This window comes from Schistocerca nitens, chromosome 6 (assembly GCF_023898315.1).
Source record: "Schistocerca nitens isolate TAMUIC-IGC-003100 chromosome 6, iqSchNite1.1, whole genome shotgun sequence".
Taxonomy (NCBI): domain Eukaryota; kingdom Metazoa; phylum Arthropoda; class Insecta; order Orthoptera; family Acrididae; genus Schistocerca; species Schistocerca nitens.
Genome location: NC_064619.1, coordinates 511,094,344 through 511,112,394, shown reverse-complemented (window position 1 = coordinate 511,112,394; position 18,051 = coordinate 511,094,344). Strand labels below are relative to the sequence as shown.

The window sequence follows — 18,051 nt, the reverse complement described above, 5'->3', positions numbered from 1 at the left end:
AGTCTATTTAATTTGATATTTTGATTCTATGTATCTTAAAACTGAATGAGTCAAAATTTTTCAGTTGTTGTTTGATTTCTCCGTTTATTACAGGAAATAATAGTATTTAAAAAACCCAAAATCGGTTATTTTGAGCGGTTTTAACATTCGGGTTAATCTGGAGTTAAAAAAAAGAAAAACAGTATAACTGAAAACCGGCTGTTTCAGTGATAACCGTCATCCCTATCCTGGTGGTGTTGCTACGTGTCGTTTGATGCATCTCAGTTTGTTGCTTCTGAAATTTCTGCGAGTATGTCCGTCGTGCTGCAGGCGGTTTCTGCGCGGTGTGGTGGCAACATTGAAGCGGCGCGGCTGCGGCCGGTGCCGGCGCGAGCGCGGAGCCGAACCGAAGCCGCGGCGGCGCCAGCGACCGCTCGCCGACCCGGCTACTCTTGCGACTCGCGAGATTAGTCTTCTGTCCGGCTCGCAGCAGTGCACTTCACCGAAGGACGGCGAGAGCATGGCGGCGGCTGAAGACGGGCCTCGGCGGGGTGCGCAGCTGGAGGCCGTGCTCGTCGGCGATCGACAGCCCGACGGTGACGGTGAGTGTTCCCCATCCGTCGTCCAGAGCGACAGAGCTGGAGGGAGGGGCAATGACCTTGTGGGGTCGCGCCGTAGCCCGAAGCTCGCCAAACGACCCGACCGGCGGCGCGACTGCCGAGGGAATTTAATCGCGAGCGGAAAACCATTCGATGCAAATGTTGGCGCTCTTATCGTGGTAAGATGCATTTCTCGCCACAGATTTGTTTATATCTACATGCTGCTGATTAGCTTTGGTTATACCCACATGTACGGCATAACAGCTAACCTTTTGTTCTCAAGCACATGATGTTATGGCGTTATCATTTACAGCTAACTTCTCATGGTCGGGGTTCACAGTCACGCAGAATTTTTTAAAGCACGTCATATTCGCAGTTGACTTTAGAAATTATTTATTTCACTATTGCAATTTCTGTGTTTAGGCCGTTTTCAAGTGATATTGCAAAAGCTAAAATAATACTAAGACGAAGCACAGAGTGTACTGGTATATATAGAACAACTCAAACATAACATGTAAACAGTTGCACATAAAAAAAATGGTGGCAACAACATGTCATTTACATTTTGCTTCAGCACATGTCAGGCTTTAAAATCCTCTGATGTGTATACACGTCGACATCAAAAGTACACCCTTTCAGTGTAGAAATACAATAACCTCAGACAAGTATGCGTCGTGAAATGATGTAAACTACACGAAATGTTAGCAATGTTAACATCGATCACGTAAATCGTTACAAATCGATATTCTAGCACACTGTTTACATCGATTTGTAACGAATTATGTGAACGATGTTAACATCGGTAACATTTCGTGTAATTTACATCATTTCACGATGTATAGAGCTTTACAATCGTCTGACGTTACTGTATCTCGGTCCGCACAGATAGCTGAGTGGTCAGCGTGACGGATTGCCGTCCTCCGGACCCGGGTTCGATTCCCGGCTGGGTCGGTGATTTCTCCGCTTAGGGACTGGGTGTTGTGTTGTCTTCATCATCATTTCATCCTCATCCGGCGCACAGGTCGCCCAATGTGGCATCGAATGTAATAAGACCTGCACCAAGGCGGCCGGACCTGCCCCGTAAGGGGCCTCCCGGCCAATGACGCCAAACGCTCATTTCAATTACACTGGAAAGGTGTACTTTTGACGATGACATGTATAAATGTCAGAGGATTTTAAAAGTCTGACATCTGTTGAAGCAAAATGTGTATTGCCACAATTTTTTAAATGTACAGTTGTCTACATGACATGTTTGTGTAGTTCTGTATATACCAGTACACTCTGTGATCCACGTTTGTATTATTTTAGCTTTTGTAGTACCACTTGAAAATGGTCCAAAGGCCGAAATTGCAATAGCGAAATAAATAATTTCTACAGGCAACGGCGAATATGATGTCCCTTAAAAAATGCAGCTAACTATTTTTCTATGGTGGTGCAGAATACAAAGGACAGAAGAAACTGCTTTTAACGTTTCCCAATCCCTACCGTGGTGGTTAGGTGGTAAGACAATGAACACTTATTCGAAGTAACAGGGGTTGAAATCGACGTCAGGCTCTCCAGGTTTGGTTATTGCGATAGTTTCCCTAAATCACTTAAGGGAAATGGCGGGATGGTTCCTTTGAAAAGGACGCGGGCGATTTACTTCCCCAACCTCCCTCTATCCGAGCTTACGTCCCATGTCTAATAATGACCTCGTCGACTGAACGTTAAATACTAATTTTCCTTCATGTTTTCCTTCTCTCCTTTCCTTAAATTTACCTTCTGCTGGGCTCGGCTGTGTCCGAATGACAGCAAGTTGTAGATCTAAACAAAGGAGCGAAACCTGTCTTACGTACTGTCTTCATTCTGGAGATTGCGACTTACACTTTCCTAAAGGTGACGATACTTTCTTGTCGATGGAAAAAGAAGGCGGAAATTTTTGTACTTATCTCGACACGCTCCTCGTGCGTTCAGTTATTCTTATGCAGTAGCCACTATAGGTATAAGTATATTCCATGTGAATAGATGGCTAATGATAATTATTTATTTTGATGCCGCTTGGCGCAATGCTGTGAGATGTTTGTAAATATGAGCCATAGTCCCGTTGTGTTGAGTATGCAAACTCTGAGGCTTCAGAATAATTTGCCGTCTACCCTTCAGCTTCATCTTCCATTCCAAACGAAAAAAAAAAGTACTTTCCAACTATGACGGACACAGTGTCATACGCTACGGTCGCAGGTTCGAATCCTGCCTCGGGCATGGATGTTTGTGATGTCCTTAGGTTAGTTAGGTTTAACTAGTTCTAAATTCTAGGGGACTAATGACCTCAGCAGTTGAGTCCCATAGTGCTCAGAGCCATTTGAACCACAGTGTCATATAACAAAGAAAGACTATAATACACAGTACCTCCTGCGGCGTATCTGTTAACATGACATCCATAACAGTAACATTTTGAATCATTTCACGCTTACTGACACGCTGCATTTCGAACACCAGACTAACAGACAGTCTGACCAGACCTATGGTAATGAGAAATTAGCTCTCCCATATATTGTTCTATATTATTCTTTGACTGTTCCCCCATTTGTAGCCTAATTGTTGTTGTGCATTGAGCCTACATTTGTCTAAACATATGCCCCTGTAAGGAAATATAATTTAACACGATTCAGTATTTTTAAAAAAGAGATTTCTGCTCGAAGGGGTGTGGGATGTTTCTTAGATAGCAAGATAGGAGACTTCAGTGCAGTACACTGAAGCGCCATTGAAACTGTTATAGGCATGTGTATTCAAATACAGAGATATGTAAACAGACAGAATATGGCGCTGCGGTCGGTAACGCCTATATAAGACAAGAAGAGTCTGACGCAGTTGTTAGATCGGTTGCTGCTGTTACAGTGGCAGATTATCAAGATTTAAGTGAGTCTGAACGTGTTGTTATAGTCGGCGCACGAGCGATGGGACACAGTATCTCCTAGGTAGCGATGAAGTGGGGATTTTCCCGCATGACCCTTTCGCGAGTGTACCGCGAATATCAGGAATCCGGTAAAACATCAAATCTCCGACATCGCTGCGGCCGAAAAAGATCCTGCAACAACGGGACCAACGGCGACTGAGAAGAATCGTTTAACGAGACAGAAGTGCAACCCTTCCGCAAATTGTCGCAGATTTCAATGATGGGTCATCAATAAGTGTCAGCGTGCGGACCAGCCAACGATACATCATCGATATGGGCTTTCGGAGTCGAAAGCCCACTCGTGTACTCTTTATGGCTGCACGACACAAGGCTTTATGCCTCGCCTGGGCCCGTCAACACCGACATTGGAATGTTGATGACTGGAAACATGTTGCCTGGTCGGATGAGTCTCGTTTCAAATTCTATCGATGGGATGGACGTGTACGAGTATGGAGACAACAACATGATTCCATGTCAACAGGGGACTGTTCAAAATGGTGGAGGCTCTGTAATGGAGTGGAGCATGTGCAGTTGAAGTGATATGGAACCCTTTATACGTCTAGATACGACTCTGACAGGTGACACGTACGTGAGCATCCTGGTTGATCTCGAACAGCCATTTATGTCCATTGTGCATTCCGATAGACTTGGGCAATTTCAGCAGGACAATGCGACACCCCAACGTCCAGAATTGCTACAGAGTAGTTTCAGGAACACTCTTCTGAGTTTAAACACATCCGCTGGCCACCAAACTCCCCAGACATGTATATTATTGAGCTTATCTGGGATGCCTTGCAACGTACTGTTCAGAAGAGATCTCTAACCCCTCGTACTCTTACGGATTTATGGACAGCCCTGCAGGATTCATGGTGTCAATTACCTCCAGCAGCGCTACTTCAGGCATTAGTCGAGTCCATGCGACGTTATGTTGCGGCACTTCCGCGTGCTCGGGGAGGGGGGGGGGGGCTACACGATATTAGGGAGGTGTACCAGTTTCTTTGGCTCTTCAATGTAGATCTTTCTAGATGTCCATAGGAAAGGAAGAACGTGGACTACTGAATCCACTCGGGGCTCAAAGACATTCTCTGAAGTGAGGGAACGTCATATATCACACAGAAAAACTAAGAGTATGTAACATATAGTGTATACAGCTGACTGAGTACTGTGGCAGCATTTTTGTTCGCAAACAGAACAAGTATCCTCTATTTTGTTTTACTTACTTCAGTACGTACTAACCTGCCATTATCAAAACAAAGATGAGTCACAACTATAATTACTGTTTTCATAAAATTTCTCCATACGATATAACAGAAATAAATCTGTGCAAGTAACTGTGTGTGTGTGTGTGTGTGTGTGTGAGAGAGAGAGAGAGAGAGAGAGAGAGAGAGAGAGAGAGACAGAGACAAGAGAGAGAATTCCTAAGGGACCAAACTGCTGAGGTCATCGGTCCCTAGACCTACATGCTACTTAATCTAACTTACGCTGATAACAACATACACACCCATGTCCAAGGGAGGACTCAAATCTCCGGTGGAAAGGGTACAAGTAACGTATGGCGCTGGCCTACACCTACGGAAAATATTAATACTACTAAAAACAGAAAGAGGAATGCAGATATGAAACGAAATACATATGCTGTTTAGGTATCAGACTCGGGACAAATATTGTCTTGTATTTACCGTCCGAAAGAACGTTTAGTGCGAAACACAGCTCGCTTTCTTCACACACGATATTTAGTAAACACTGGTTGCAACTGGTGTGGCTGGTTGACTACGAACAAGAGGGTGAACGCCGCTCTCCCAAAGGTCCGGAGATCAAGCCTCATTCGGTTCTCTCCTTTCACTTCTGACAATGATTTTTATATGTGAAGAGTATCGAGCCTTAAACGGCAGAGCCCCCTGCAACTGGGCAGGCAGGCCAGAAAACCACTTTGAAGGTCAGAACAAAAGTGCATCCATTTCCAATAGAAGCCTGCCAAGTAAAATACTGTGGTGTCCAAACCAATTCCGTATCGAGAACTTTCAGGTACAGGTGAATATATCGATTCTGTTTTCCTAGATTTCTGAAAGGTATCCCAAGCTCTACCGCGTTCTCAACTTATAGCCAAAGATCCGACGATATGGATTATCTTCCCAAACCTGTGATAAGCCCGAGGGCCACATAATGACGTCCGAAGGGTTGTTGTTGTTGTTGTTGTTGTTGATGATGATGATGATGATGATGATGATGACGATGACGATGACGGTGATGCTGTCGTCACTTTGTTAGCTGCAGCTCTCTACGCTGATCTATTCTATGCAATCCTCTTCACCTCTATATAATTACTGCAACCTACAACCATCTGAGCCTGCTTACTATAGTCAAGGTTTGGTCTCTTTACAATTTTTGCCTCCTGCACTTTTCCCCATTTCCATGTTGACGATTCCTTGATGTCTCAGTAACTTTCCTGTCAGCCGAGTCCTTCTTTTAGTCAACTTGTGTCTTAAGTTTCTTTTCTCTTTAATTCGATTCAGTACTATCTCATCAGTTACTCTGCCTACCCATGTAATATTCAGAAGTCTTCTGTAGCAGCAGGACTCAGAAGCTTCTATTCTCTTCTTGTCTGAACTGTTTACTGTCCACGGTTCACATCCACACAAGGCTACACTCCAGACACGTTCAGAAGAGACTTCTTAACTTTATGCTCAGTGTTAACAAGTTTCTGTTTTGCAGAAACGCTCTTCTCACTAAAAAGTTTTCGATGGTGCCAGTCAGCATTTTATATCCTCACTATTGCGACTATCTCCAGTTATCGTGGTGCCCAAATAGCAAAATGCTTCTGTACATTTTTAGTGTGTCATTCCCTAATCCCAGTCCCTCAAGTCGAATGATTTAATTCGATAATATTCCCTTATCTTTGTTTTATTTTTGTTTATGTTCATCTTATAACCTCCTCTCGAGACATTGTGTATTACTTTCAACTCAAATACCTCGTCCTTTCTCGTCTCTGAGAGAATTGCATCTCATCGGCAGATCTCAAAGTAGTCATTTCTACTCGTTGAATTTCGATACCCTTTTGAAATATCTCATTCGTTTTCTTTTCTTCTCGCTCAACGTACAGATTGAACAACGTCGTGGATAGGCTACGACCATTTCTCACTCTCGTCTCAACTGCTGCTTCGCTTTCGTGTCTTCAGAATTTACTTCGTGCCGTTCCGAGATGCCAATGCATCGCAGCAGTGGGGTGCGCAGCTGTAGCAGCCGCTGGGCACCTGTTTTCGTCTACTAGCCACACTCGTCCAACATAATGATCTTTAGTCTCTTCGCGCACCAAGGACGCTAAGTTTTGAACCAGGCGATCACTTCTCCGTGCACGAAGGGTCTGTGTGATACACACTGAGGTAACAAAAGTCAAGGCATGGCAATATGCACATATACAGATGGCGGTAGCGTCTCGTACACCAGGTATAAAAAACCAATGCATTGACGGATTTGTCGTTTGTGTTCTGGTGATTCACGTGAAAAGGTTTCCGGCGTGATTATGGCCGCGCAGCGGGAATTAACAGAGTTTGAACACGGAAAGGGAGTTCGAGCTAGACGCCTGGGACATTCTGTTCCGAAAATCGATAGGGAATTTGATATTCCGAGATCCACAGTGTCAAGAATGTGCCGAGAATACCATGTTTCAGGCATTACTTCTCACCACGAGCAACACAGCGGCCGACGGCCTTCGCTTGGCGACCAAGTGCAGAGGCGTTTGCTTAGTGTTGTTAGTGCTAACAGACAAGCAACACTACATGAAATAACAGCAGAAATCAAATGTGGGACGTACGATGAACGTATCCGTTAGGACAGAACGGCGAAATCTGGTGTTAATGGGCTATTGCAGGCCGGCCGCTGTGGCCGAGCGGTTCTAGGCGCTTCAGTCCGGAACCGCGCTGCTGCCACGGTCGCAGGTTCGAATCCTGCCTCGGGCATTGATGTGTGTGATGTCCTTAGGTTAGTTAGGTTTAAGTAGTTCTAAGTCTAGGGGACTGATGACCTCAGAAGTTAAGTCCCATAGTGCTCAGCGCCATTTCAACCATTTGGGATATGGCAGCATACGACAGACGCGAGTGCCTTTGCTAACACCACGACATCGCCTTCAACGCCTCTCCTGGTCCCGTGGTCATTTCGGTTGGACCACAGACGACCGGAAAACCGTGGCTGCGTCAGATGGGTCCCGATATATATTTATGCTTAGCAAGAGCGACAAGAAATGTACGTATTTCAGATTAATTTAGCAGTCAACATTAAAAATCCTTCTGCAGGACCGAAAATTTTGAGCATAAATGGACAAAACCTTAGACACAATGTGCCGCGCAAAGCTATGAGCAATGGGAAAGACACATCATGATTCAACGGCCATGTTAGAAAACTGTTACGAAAGCGAAGAGAGCTTCGATGCAAATTTTAACATAGCCAAAGCTTCACAAACAGAAAGATAACGAATCCAAAATTACTGTAATAGAGCATTGCGTGAAGATTTCAATGAAACTGTGCTAATAATGAAACTGTAAAACCGTAGTGCCTGTCTGTCTGAACACGCTAATCTCCAGAACTACTAGACGAATTTTCATGGGGTCTTCACAGCTAAATTGAGAGTAGCTTGGGGCAACGTATAGGCTTTATTCCATCAAAATCGGATCACGAAAAAAAAAATATCGTAATTTAAAGTTTTGAGAGTCTACTCGATTTGGTAGTTATGATGACCTTAGAGATGGCGTAGTACGCTAAAGAACCAATATATCGATCAGTGGTTTAGTATTTTTACCTCAGTGACAGAAGTATTTTCGGAAGTTAACGTCAGTGACTGAAGTAAGCGCTGAAATATTATCTTTACGAATAAAATTAACATTAATTTACTTGGCAAGGATATACGGAATTACTGATTTCACTTTTTGTGTTAAAAACCTAACGAAATTGCTTTGCTTCATTCGATAGGTGTCATTTATATTTGACTTCTTGACTAGGAAAAAGAATTTATTGATCAAGTGATCCTATAAGGGTTCCATTTTTACCGATTGATGTACGGAACTCCAGGAAGCTACGGTGTGCAAAGGTCCATATACCAAATGACAACTCTGCAGTTCACACTTCAAGTGCCTGCCAGAGGGTTTTTCGAACAGCCGCGCGGGATTAGCCGAGCGGTCTTAGGCGGTGCAGTCATGGACTGTGCGGCTGGTCCCGGCGGAGGTTCGATTCCTCCCTCGGGCATGGGTGTGTTTGTTTGTCCTTAGGATAATTTAGGTTAAAGTAGTGTGTAAGTTTGGGGCTGATGACCTTAGCAGTTCCACAAGATTTCACACATTTGAACATTTTTGTTTTTCGAACAACCTTCAGACTATTTCTCTACCTTTCCACTTTCTAACACCGCCTGGGAAAAATGAACTCTTTCCGTGTGAGCTCTGGTGTCTCTTACTTCATTATGATGATCATTTATTCCTATGTAGGTTGGCGTCAAGAAAATACTTTCACATTCAGAGGAGAAAGTTGATGATGCAAATTTCGTGAAACGGTTTCGCCGCAACGATAAACGCTCTTTGGTTTAATGATTGCCACCCCAACTCGCTACTCATATCCGTAACACTCTCTCCCCTATTTCGCAGTGATACAAAACGAGTTGCACTTTTTTGGTCTTCGTTAACTTCCGTTGCGAAGCACAGGTGTATAGCTAGTTAGAAAATAATATTACATCTACCAGTTCGACAGAAAATCATAAGAAGTTTGGCTTTATGCTAAATCAATAAACGGATCGAAGACATCTCTTCAGACATTCTGTGAGTATAATGGCATCGAAACGGAGGATGACAGAGAGAAGGCCGAAACGCTAAACGACTTTATCCAAAACTGTTTCAGTGAAGAAAGTCGTACTGTGGTTTCTGCTTTAAATCGTCGCACGAAACGAAGAATGACACTGAGTGGTATCGTGTGGTGTTCAGCGATGAGTGTCGCTTCTGCCTCTAGAAGTCAGAGCAACGTCAACGTGTCTGTAAACGACTTGATGAAAGTTCATAGGAAGTAACGTTTTTCGAGACGATACATCTTAAACTCTTGGTACCACTGTGTGGGGAGCTATTCTGTATGATAGGAGGACTGGTTGATGAACAGCGACGGAATATTCTTAGTATATGACAAGAATGGTAAATCCTGTTACCAAATCCTTCGTGAGCAGGTTACCAAACGGCATATTCCAACAGGATAATGCAAGACCCCTCGCTTCATGTCACAAACGCCTTGAGAAATCTATGGATCCTCCACTTATCCGCGTGTTCCCAAGATATGTCGCTTACAGAGAATGTCTGGTATGCGATTGGAAACGTACACTTTCAAAGCGGCCTCCAACCAGCAATATACACTACTGGCCATTAAAAATTGCTACACCACGAAGATGACGTGCTACAGACGCGAAATTTAACCGACATGAAGAAGATGCTAATGATTAGCTTTTCAGAGCATTCACACAAGGTTGGCGCCGGTGGCGACACCTACAACGTGCTGACATGAGGAAAGTTTCCAACCGATTTCTCATACACAAACAACATTTGACCGGCGTTGCCTGGTGAAACGTTGTTGTGATGCCTCGTGTAAGGAGAAGAATGCGTACCATGACGTTTCCGACTTTGATAAAGGTCGGATTGTAGCCTATCGCGATTGCGTTTTATCGTATCGCGACATTGCTGCTCGAGTTGCTCGAGCTCCAATGACTGTTAGCAGAATATGGAATCGGTGGGTTCAGGAGGGTAATACGAAACGCCGTGCTGGATCTCAGCGGCCTCGTATCACTAGCAGTCGAGATGACAGGCATCTTACCCACATGGCTGTAACGGATCGTGCAGCCACGTTTCGATCCCTGAGTCAACAGATGGGGACGTCCGCAAGACAACATCCATCTCACCAACAGTTCGACGAAGTTTACAGCAGCATTGACCATCAGTTCGGAGAGCATGGCTGCAGTTACCCTTCACGCTGCATCACTGACAGGAGCTCGTGCGATGGTGTACTCAACGACGAACCTGGGTGCACGAATGGCAAAACGTCATTTTTTCGGATGAATACAGGTTCCGTTTACGGCATCATCATGGTCGCATCCGTGTTTAGTGACATCGCGGTGAACGCACATTGGAAGCGTGTATTCATCATCGCCATACTGGCGTGTCACCCAGCGTGATGGTATGGTGTGCCATTGGTTACACGTCTCGATCACCTCTTGTTCGCATTGACGTCACTTTGAACTGTGGACGTTACATTTCAGATGTGTTACGACCCGTGGCTCTACCCCTCGTTCGATCCCTGCGAAACCCTACATTTCAGCAGGATAATGCACGACCGCATGTTGCAGGTCGTGTACGGGCCTTTCTGGATACAGAAAATGTTCGACTCCTGCCCTGGCCAGCACATTCTCCAGATGTCTCACCAATTGAAAACGTCTGGTCAATGGTGGCCGAGCAACTGGCTCGTCACAATACGCCAGTCACTACTGTTGATGAACTGTGGTATCGTTTTGAAGCGGCATGGGCAGCTGTACCTGTACTTGCCATCCAAGCTCTGTTTGACTCAATGCCCAGGCGTATCAAGACCGTTATTACGGTCAGAGGTGGTTGTTCTGGGTACTGATTTCTCAGGATGTGTGCACTAAAATTGCGTGAAAATGTTATCACATGCCAGTTCTAATATAATATATTTGTCCAATGAATACCCGTTTATCATCTGCATTTCTTTTTAGTGTAGCAATTTTAATGGCCAGTAGTGTACATGAACTGACGCAGCATATGTATCAAGATATATCTCAAGATGACATTTAGTGTCTGGTTGTTTCTATACGACAGTGTATTCGCACTCGTGGGGATGATATCTCTTGCTGAAGTTCTTAACGGACATCAGTTCCAAACGGCATGAAAGTTAATCATTTAATACTCCTTACGTTAAGAACATATGCATAAAGTTTATAAATAGGGAATTGGTGTTAGGGCCGTTAGGTAAATAGCGCCCTATTTTTTACAGCAGTCAATACACACAGAAAATCTTTATTTTAGGTACTTATAAATTTAACTTCTACACGTGTGCCAAGTTTCGAACAATTCTCACAAATAGCAGAGCCGTAGTGAACAACCAAAATAGCGTATACGCTAGACACTCCTCACAAGCCATGTGCTGTAACTGAATTCTTGGTTGGGGAAAAAGAAAGCGTGGTGAACAATGACAAACGCTTATATGCAGTGTAAGGCAATGATGCAGTTGGTGAGAGTACTGTCTGGCAAAGAGCGTTAAAGCGTCAGGATCTGTAGAAACTGAGCTCTGTGATTGACCACCTTCTGGACGTCATCTCACAGCCACTGCTCCTAGTGAATCTGAAGATGTTATTTGTGCAGACCGGCGCTTCACAGTCTGACAGTTGCTTTGCAACTATCGGTGAGCACTGAAAATGTGCGCGCAGTGGTTGAGACCCTTGGTTACTCAAATGGGTTCACCGAACGCTCACAACAGACGACAAGATTCAATGAAAAGGCATTTCATCTTAACTGTTGGAGCAGACTGAGGCGAATGTAGTCCGTCACAGATCGTTATATTTGGCGAAACGTAGTACGACACTCTGATCCGGAAACAAATCGTTTTTGGGAGAGCGATAGTGTCATTCTCGTGGGTGTCTTGCTAAAAGAGCCACTATTAATTGAAATGCATATGTGAAGACTTTAAACAAAGTTAAGAACCGGAGAAGAGGAGGAGGAGATTAGTGTTTAACGACCCGTCGACAACGAGGTCGTTAGAGACGGAGGACAAGCTCGGATTAGGGAAGGATGGAGGAGGAAAGCAGCCGTGACCTTTTAAGGAACCGTCCCGGCATTTGCCTTGAGCGATTTGAGGAAATCACGGAATACCTAAATTAGGATGGCGGACGCGGGTTTGAACCTTCATTCTCCCGAATCCGCGTCCATTGCGCTACCACGCTCGGTAAACTTAAGAATCGTTTCCTATGAATTCAGTCTGACGAGAATAAAACAAATCTTGCTCCAATACGACAAAGCACGCTCACACATAAGTCTCAGAAACCAGGAAATCATCACCAGACTGGATTGGAAATCATTACCCAACAGCCTAGGCTTGGCCACACGATTTTCCATGTGTTTGGACAACCGATGGATTCTCTACGTGGGCCATCGTAAGGTAACAGAACGTGATGTATGAAGAAAACCAGTATGTGTAAAAGAAACATTTATTGATACTGTCATCAAATTCCAACTCTTAAAAACAAATATATTTCCGACAAAAAATTGTGGGACACTATTTAGTGAACGACCATGGAACTTTCCAGTTCCGACAGTATAGTAGTAACATTGACACTAGAATGTGCAAAACAGATTACAAAAAAATGGTTCAAATGGCTCTCAGCACTATGGGACTTAATATCTGAGGTCATCAGTCCCCTAGACCTAACTAACCTAAGGACATCACACACCACACACATCCATGCCCGAGGCAGGATTCGAACCTGCGACCGTGGCAGCCGCGTGGTTTCGGACTGAAGCGCCTAGAACCGCTCGACCACAGCGGCCGGCAAAATAGATTACAAATGGTGTTCGTCGAGACATTTACGTACAGATCAAAAGCTTAACGCAAGAAATAGAAAGTGATGGAGGACAGCATCAAAAGTGCCCGAAATTTCGAAACTAAGTGAAAAAAGAAATAAACCCTACCGAGCCTGTTATGGGAAGCATTTTTAATTACTTGAGGTACTGCCCTCAACACTGGCCACACACATCGATTAGCCCTCTCTGTCGGCTGTGCATCAGAAATGAAAACACCAATCCAGCATGGTGATCTTGAAAGAACAAAACCCAGCGCCAAAACAGCTTACTTCAAATAAATGGCCCTCCACATTCAGTCGACTGACAATTCGGGATCTTCGCCGTAGTCCTTTCTAGCCTTGCATACTATAATCGATCATTTACATTGGCGGTGTCCTACGAGGAAGATATCCCGTTTGTTCGAGTGTACTAAAACCGGTACACCATCTGGTAACAGACTCCTAGCTTACACAAGTTATTAACTGCACTTTCGCCGGATGGAAAGCCTGCGTCACAGCCGTCACGAAGCAGAAAATGAGACTTGTAGCAACTTCTCCTCGCCTTCCCCCTCCACCTGGAACGAATCGGGGCGCCGTGCCTCAATTGGTTTCGTTTGGCTCCTGAATCTCTCGGGGTAGTGCTCCCGCCTCTTGCCTCGTAAAGTGCACGTCACGGATTATATTCCCATTTGGGACACTGGTGCTGGTTTTACACATGCCGTTCTGCCTACTGATGTGTGTCCACGCCGCTTGCTTAATGGTCGCAAGCTAAAGGCCATCATTTTGAAGTTTCTTTTAGAAATCGGCTTCCATTTTGCAGCCGGCCGAAGTGGCCGTGCGGTTCTAGGCGCTGCAGTCTGGAACCGCGAGACCGCTACGGTCGCAGGTTCGAATCCTGCCCCGGGCATGGATGTGTGTGATGTCCTTAGGTTAGTTAGGTTTAACTAGTTCTAAGTTCTAGGCGACTAATGACCTCAGAAGTTGAGTCCTATAGTGCTCAGAGCCATTTGAACCATTTTTTTTTTTTTCCATTTTGCAGCTGATATGCGTCAGCGTTTTCTCCAAATGCTCTTTACAGTTCGTGTGTCTGATTAACAACTCACTTCTTTAAATAGGAACAAGATATTTATGTCAACATTGCCACCTGAGATGTAAACTAAAGTTTTCTAGGGCCGTTCCCGTCATAGGGCCTGCCCACATATTTTACTCTGCTGAGAAGTAGCTTGCCTTTAAATACCTTCTCTTAAGCTGCGAAAAATCTGATAGACTATTTAACGAGGATATTAACCAATGTTTAGTCAGTCTAGTTCAGGGGCGTCCAATCCTCCGCCCGCGGGCGTCCAGTCCGCCTAAAGCAAGTATCCCGGACTCTCGATCTAACCGGCCAAGCTGTCAGACGTCGGGCGCACTGGTCTCTTATCTTACGGCTACTTAATCAGATAAAATGTCAAATTAGTTCCATTTTGCTTTCTCAGGATAGACAATCATAAATTGATAAATTCTAAAATGTGGTACTCGTTTCTTCCAGTGGCGTCCAGGTTAGGTAAAAGGTTGGAACCCCTGGTCTAGACATTTGTTACTCTTTAATTCAGTGTGGTCTGAACGAACAATTGTCAATTAATCCTCTGGTGGCTTCATTTTCCACACCGACACTAGGTCAACAGTTAAGTTATGGTGTGTCACTAACAAACTATTTTGCTTCTTCATAAGGTAATTGTCCTCTTCATTATTGTTGATTGTTGTACCTGATTATAATGTTGTTTATAGGGGGGGGCCTGATCATGATGTAATGTAACATCGAAACTGGTACCGTAATAGATTTCGAAATTTACGGCTGAAGCTGTACTGCTGTTTACTTCAATTCTTCTTCAAAGCTGGACATAAAAAAATACAAAAAAAAATGGCTCTGAGCACTATGGGACTTAACATCTTAGGTCATCAGTCCCCTAGAACTTAGAACTAGTTAAACCTAAGGACATCACACACATCCATGCCCGAGGCAGGATTCGAACCTGCGACCGTAGCAGTCCCGCGGTTCCGGACTGCAGCGCCTAGAACCGCACGGCCACCGAGGTCGGCAACTGGACATACAAAAATTAAATGTAGTTCATATGGTCTGTATGTTTCCATATTTAATTCTTTGGGAATGTGCATAACAAGCTAAATCATTATCATTGTCATCATCATCATCATCATCACCGCCATCACCATAATCTTATCATCAGCCATTTGAGCCTCAACTACTGACGTACCGGTAAGTGTTGTGTACGTACCAGGCAGTTGTATGGTATCAACACAGTAAGGTAAGGTGGATCGGCGTGACATTTTGTTTCCTATGTGCCTATGACCACAGGCAAAATGAAATTATCCGTTTTGCTGGTGTACCTACGCGAACTTAACAACGTGTCTATAAGAAATAGTGTATCACACGGCGTAAGAACAGTGGTCGTTAAAAGATCCTCAGCAACAGGGACAAGACATCAGTGTCACGCTTTGTCAGCCCCAATTGGTTTCAAACTCGAAAATAAATGATTCTGTCAGAGAACGAAAGTTTTTTTCAACCAGCTTCTGAGCACCATTCAGATGGGAACTACACGCAGATGGCGTCGAGTAACTCGCAAAAAGCCTTTGATAAATGCGGCACATAGAGCTGCATGTTTTTCGGAAGCCATACATCTCAGAAACTGGATAGTAGCTGACAAGAGTCGTGTCGTGTGGCCCGAAGAGTCGCTGTTTCTCTCTTTTCTGTAATTCCAAGAGTCGGAAGCGCCGTTGGCCGGCGAGGCATTTAACTTGCAGTATATGGAGGGTGTAGCTCAGGTAGGACATGGATCTGTCACGTTTCGGGATCTTTTTCGTTCTTTGGACCCACGCATGCAGGTTACCGTGAACATTGAGCAGCATATTACTTGCTTCTTCACAGAGATGAAGTGTTGCATTATAGATCTTCATGATATATGTGTATTCTGTGGGCACTCCAATCTTTCAAAACGTTAACCATCGTGTTCATGGGGTTCTACCGCACATTGTTCTGGCTTGAAGAATACTTTGGTACCCTGTCGCACCTCCACTGGCCCCTGAATCATCCGATCTCAATCCCATAGAAAATGACTGAGACTATCTGAAACATCAGGTGAACTGTAGTAATCATCGTCCGGGAAATTTGATATCTCTACGGGATCTAATCATCAATAAGTCAGTTCAGCTAGAAAACTTGCAGACTCTCTTTCTCACCTAACTGTGGCCATTATACACTCTAAGAAAAACAAAGACGACGCACCACGAAGGAATTATCCGAATGGGACGGAAATCAGTACATGTCATGTACATCTGCAGATAAACAAATGATTACAATTTCAGAAAAAATTGGATGACTTTTTCAAGAGAAAGAGGTTCACACAGAGCAAGTCAATAACCCGTTGGTCCATCTCTGGCCCCTATGCAGGCAGTTATTCGACTTGGCATTGATGGTTAGAGATGTTGGATATCCTTTTGAGGGATATCGTAAAAAAGTCTGTCCAACTGGCGCGTTAGAGAAATCCCGAGCTGGTGGGATGGCCCTCTGCATAATGCTCCAAACTTTCTCATTTGGGAAGAGACCCGGCCAAGGTAGGATTTGACAAGCACTAAGACAAACAGTAGAAACTCTCGACGTGTGCGGGTTGCCATGAAGGGCAATAAAACAAAACAGAGCGTAGAATCGTCTACGTTCCGCTGTGCTGCAAGCATCCGCGGATGACAATCAAAGGGGTTCTACACGAAAAGAAATGGCGTCCCAGACCACCACTCCTGGGGCCATATGGCGGCGACAGTCAAGCTGGTATCCCACCGTTACCTATGGCGTCTCCAGGTAAGTTTTCGGGCTGGTATCTGACTGGAGTAGAATTGCCTTACGAGATGAGTCTCTCTCCAAATTGAGCCCCAGTGATTAGCGTTTCTGGAGGCTCTCTGGACAGCGGTCGGACACCAACCTGACTGTCGCAAGCCATACAGCCCGACAACCAGAAGTCATGGTCTGGTGCGACATTTCATTTCACAGCGGGATCCATTTGGTTGTCATCAGCGGCACACTTACACAGCGGTAAGTCGACGATATTCTAAGCCCCGTTTTGTTGCCCTTCATGGCAAGACGTCCTGGACTTACGTTTCAGCAAGATAACGCCCGCTCGCGTACGGCGAGAGTTTCTACTGCTCGTCTTCGTGCTTGTTAAACCCTACCTTGGCAGCCGTCCGCGGTGGCCGAGCGGTTCTAGGCGCTTCAGTCCGGAACCGCGCGACTACTACGGTCGCAGGTTCAATCCTGCCTCGGGCATGGATGTGTGTGATGTCGTTAGGTTACTTAGGTTTAAATAGTTCTAGGTTCTAGGGGACCGATGACCACAGATGTTAAGTCCCATAGTTCTCAGAGCCATTTGAACCACTTGAACCTTACCTTGGCCAGCAAGGTCGCTGGATCTCTCTTCAGTTGAGAACGTTTCGAGCATTATGGGCACTGCCCTCCAGCTAGCTCAGGATTTTGACGATATAGTGCGCCAATTGGACATACACTACTGGCCATTAAAATTGCTACACCAAGAAGAAATGCAGATGATAAACGGGTATTCATTGGACAAATATATTATATTAGAACTGGCATGTGATTACATTTTCACGCAATTTGAGTGCATACATCCTGAGAAATCAGTACCCAGAACAACCACCTCTGACAGTAATAACGGTCTTGATACGCCTGGGCATTGAGTCAAACAGAGCTTGGATGGCAAGTACAGGTACAGCTGCCCATGCCGCTTCAACACGATACCACAGTTCATCAACAGTAGTGACTGGCGTATTGTGACGAGCCAGTTGCTCGGCCACCATTGACCAGACGTTTTTAATTGGTGCGAGATCTGGAGAATGTGCTGGCCAGGGCAGGAGTCGAACATTTTCTGTATCCAGAAAGGCCCGTACACGACCTG

General features: G+C 44.8%; 1 protein-coding gene across 1 annotated transcript in view; it reads left to right on the top strand.

Moving 5' to 3' along the window:
* The first annotated feature begins 388 nt into the window (after window positions 1-388).
* LOC126263023 (aldehyde dehydrogenase, dimeric NADP-preferring-like) overlaps window positions 389-18,051 on the top strand; it is a 233,870-nt gene continuing 216,207 nt past the window's right edge. The window contains exon 1 of the mRNA XM_049959989.1: window positions 389-581. Coding sequence (XP_049815946.1) covers window positions 500-581 — 82 coding nt within the window. The 5' untranslated portion in view covers window positions 389-499. The remainder of the gene's footprint in view (window positions 582-18,051) is intronic.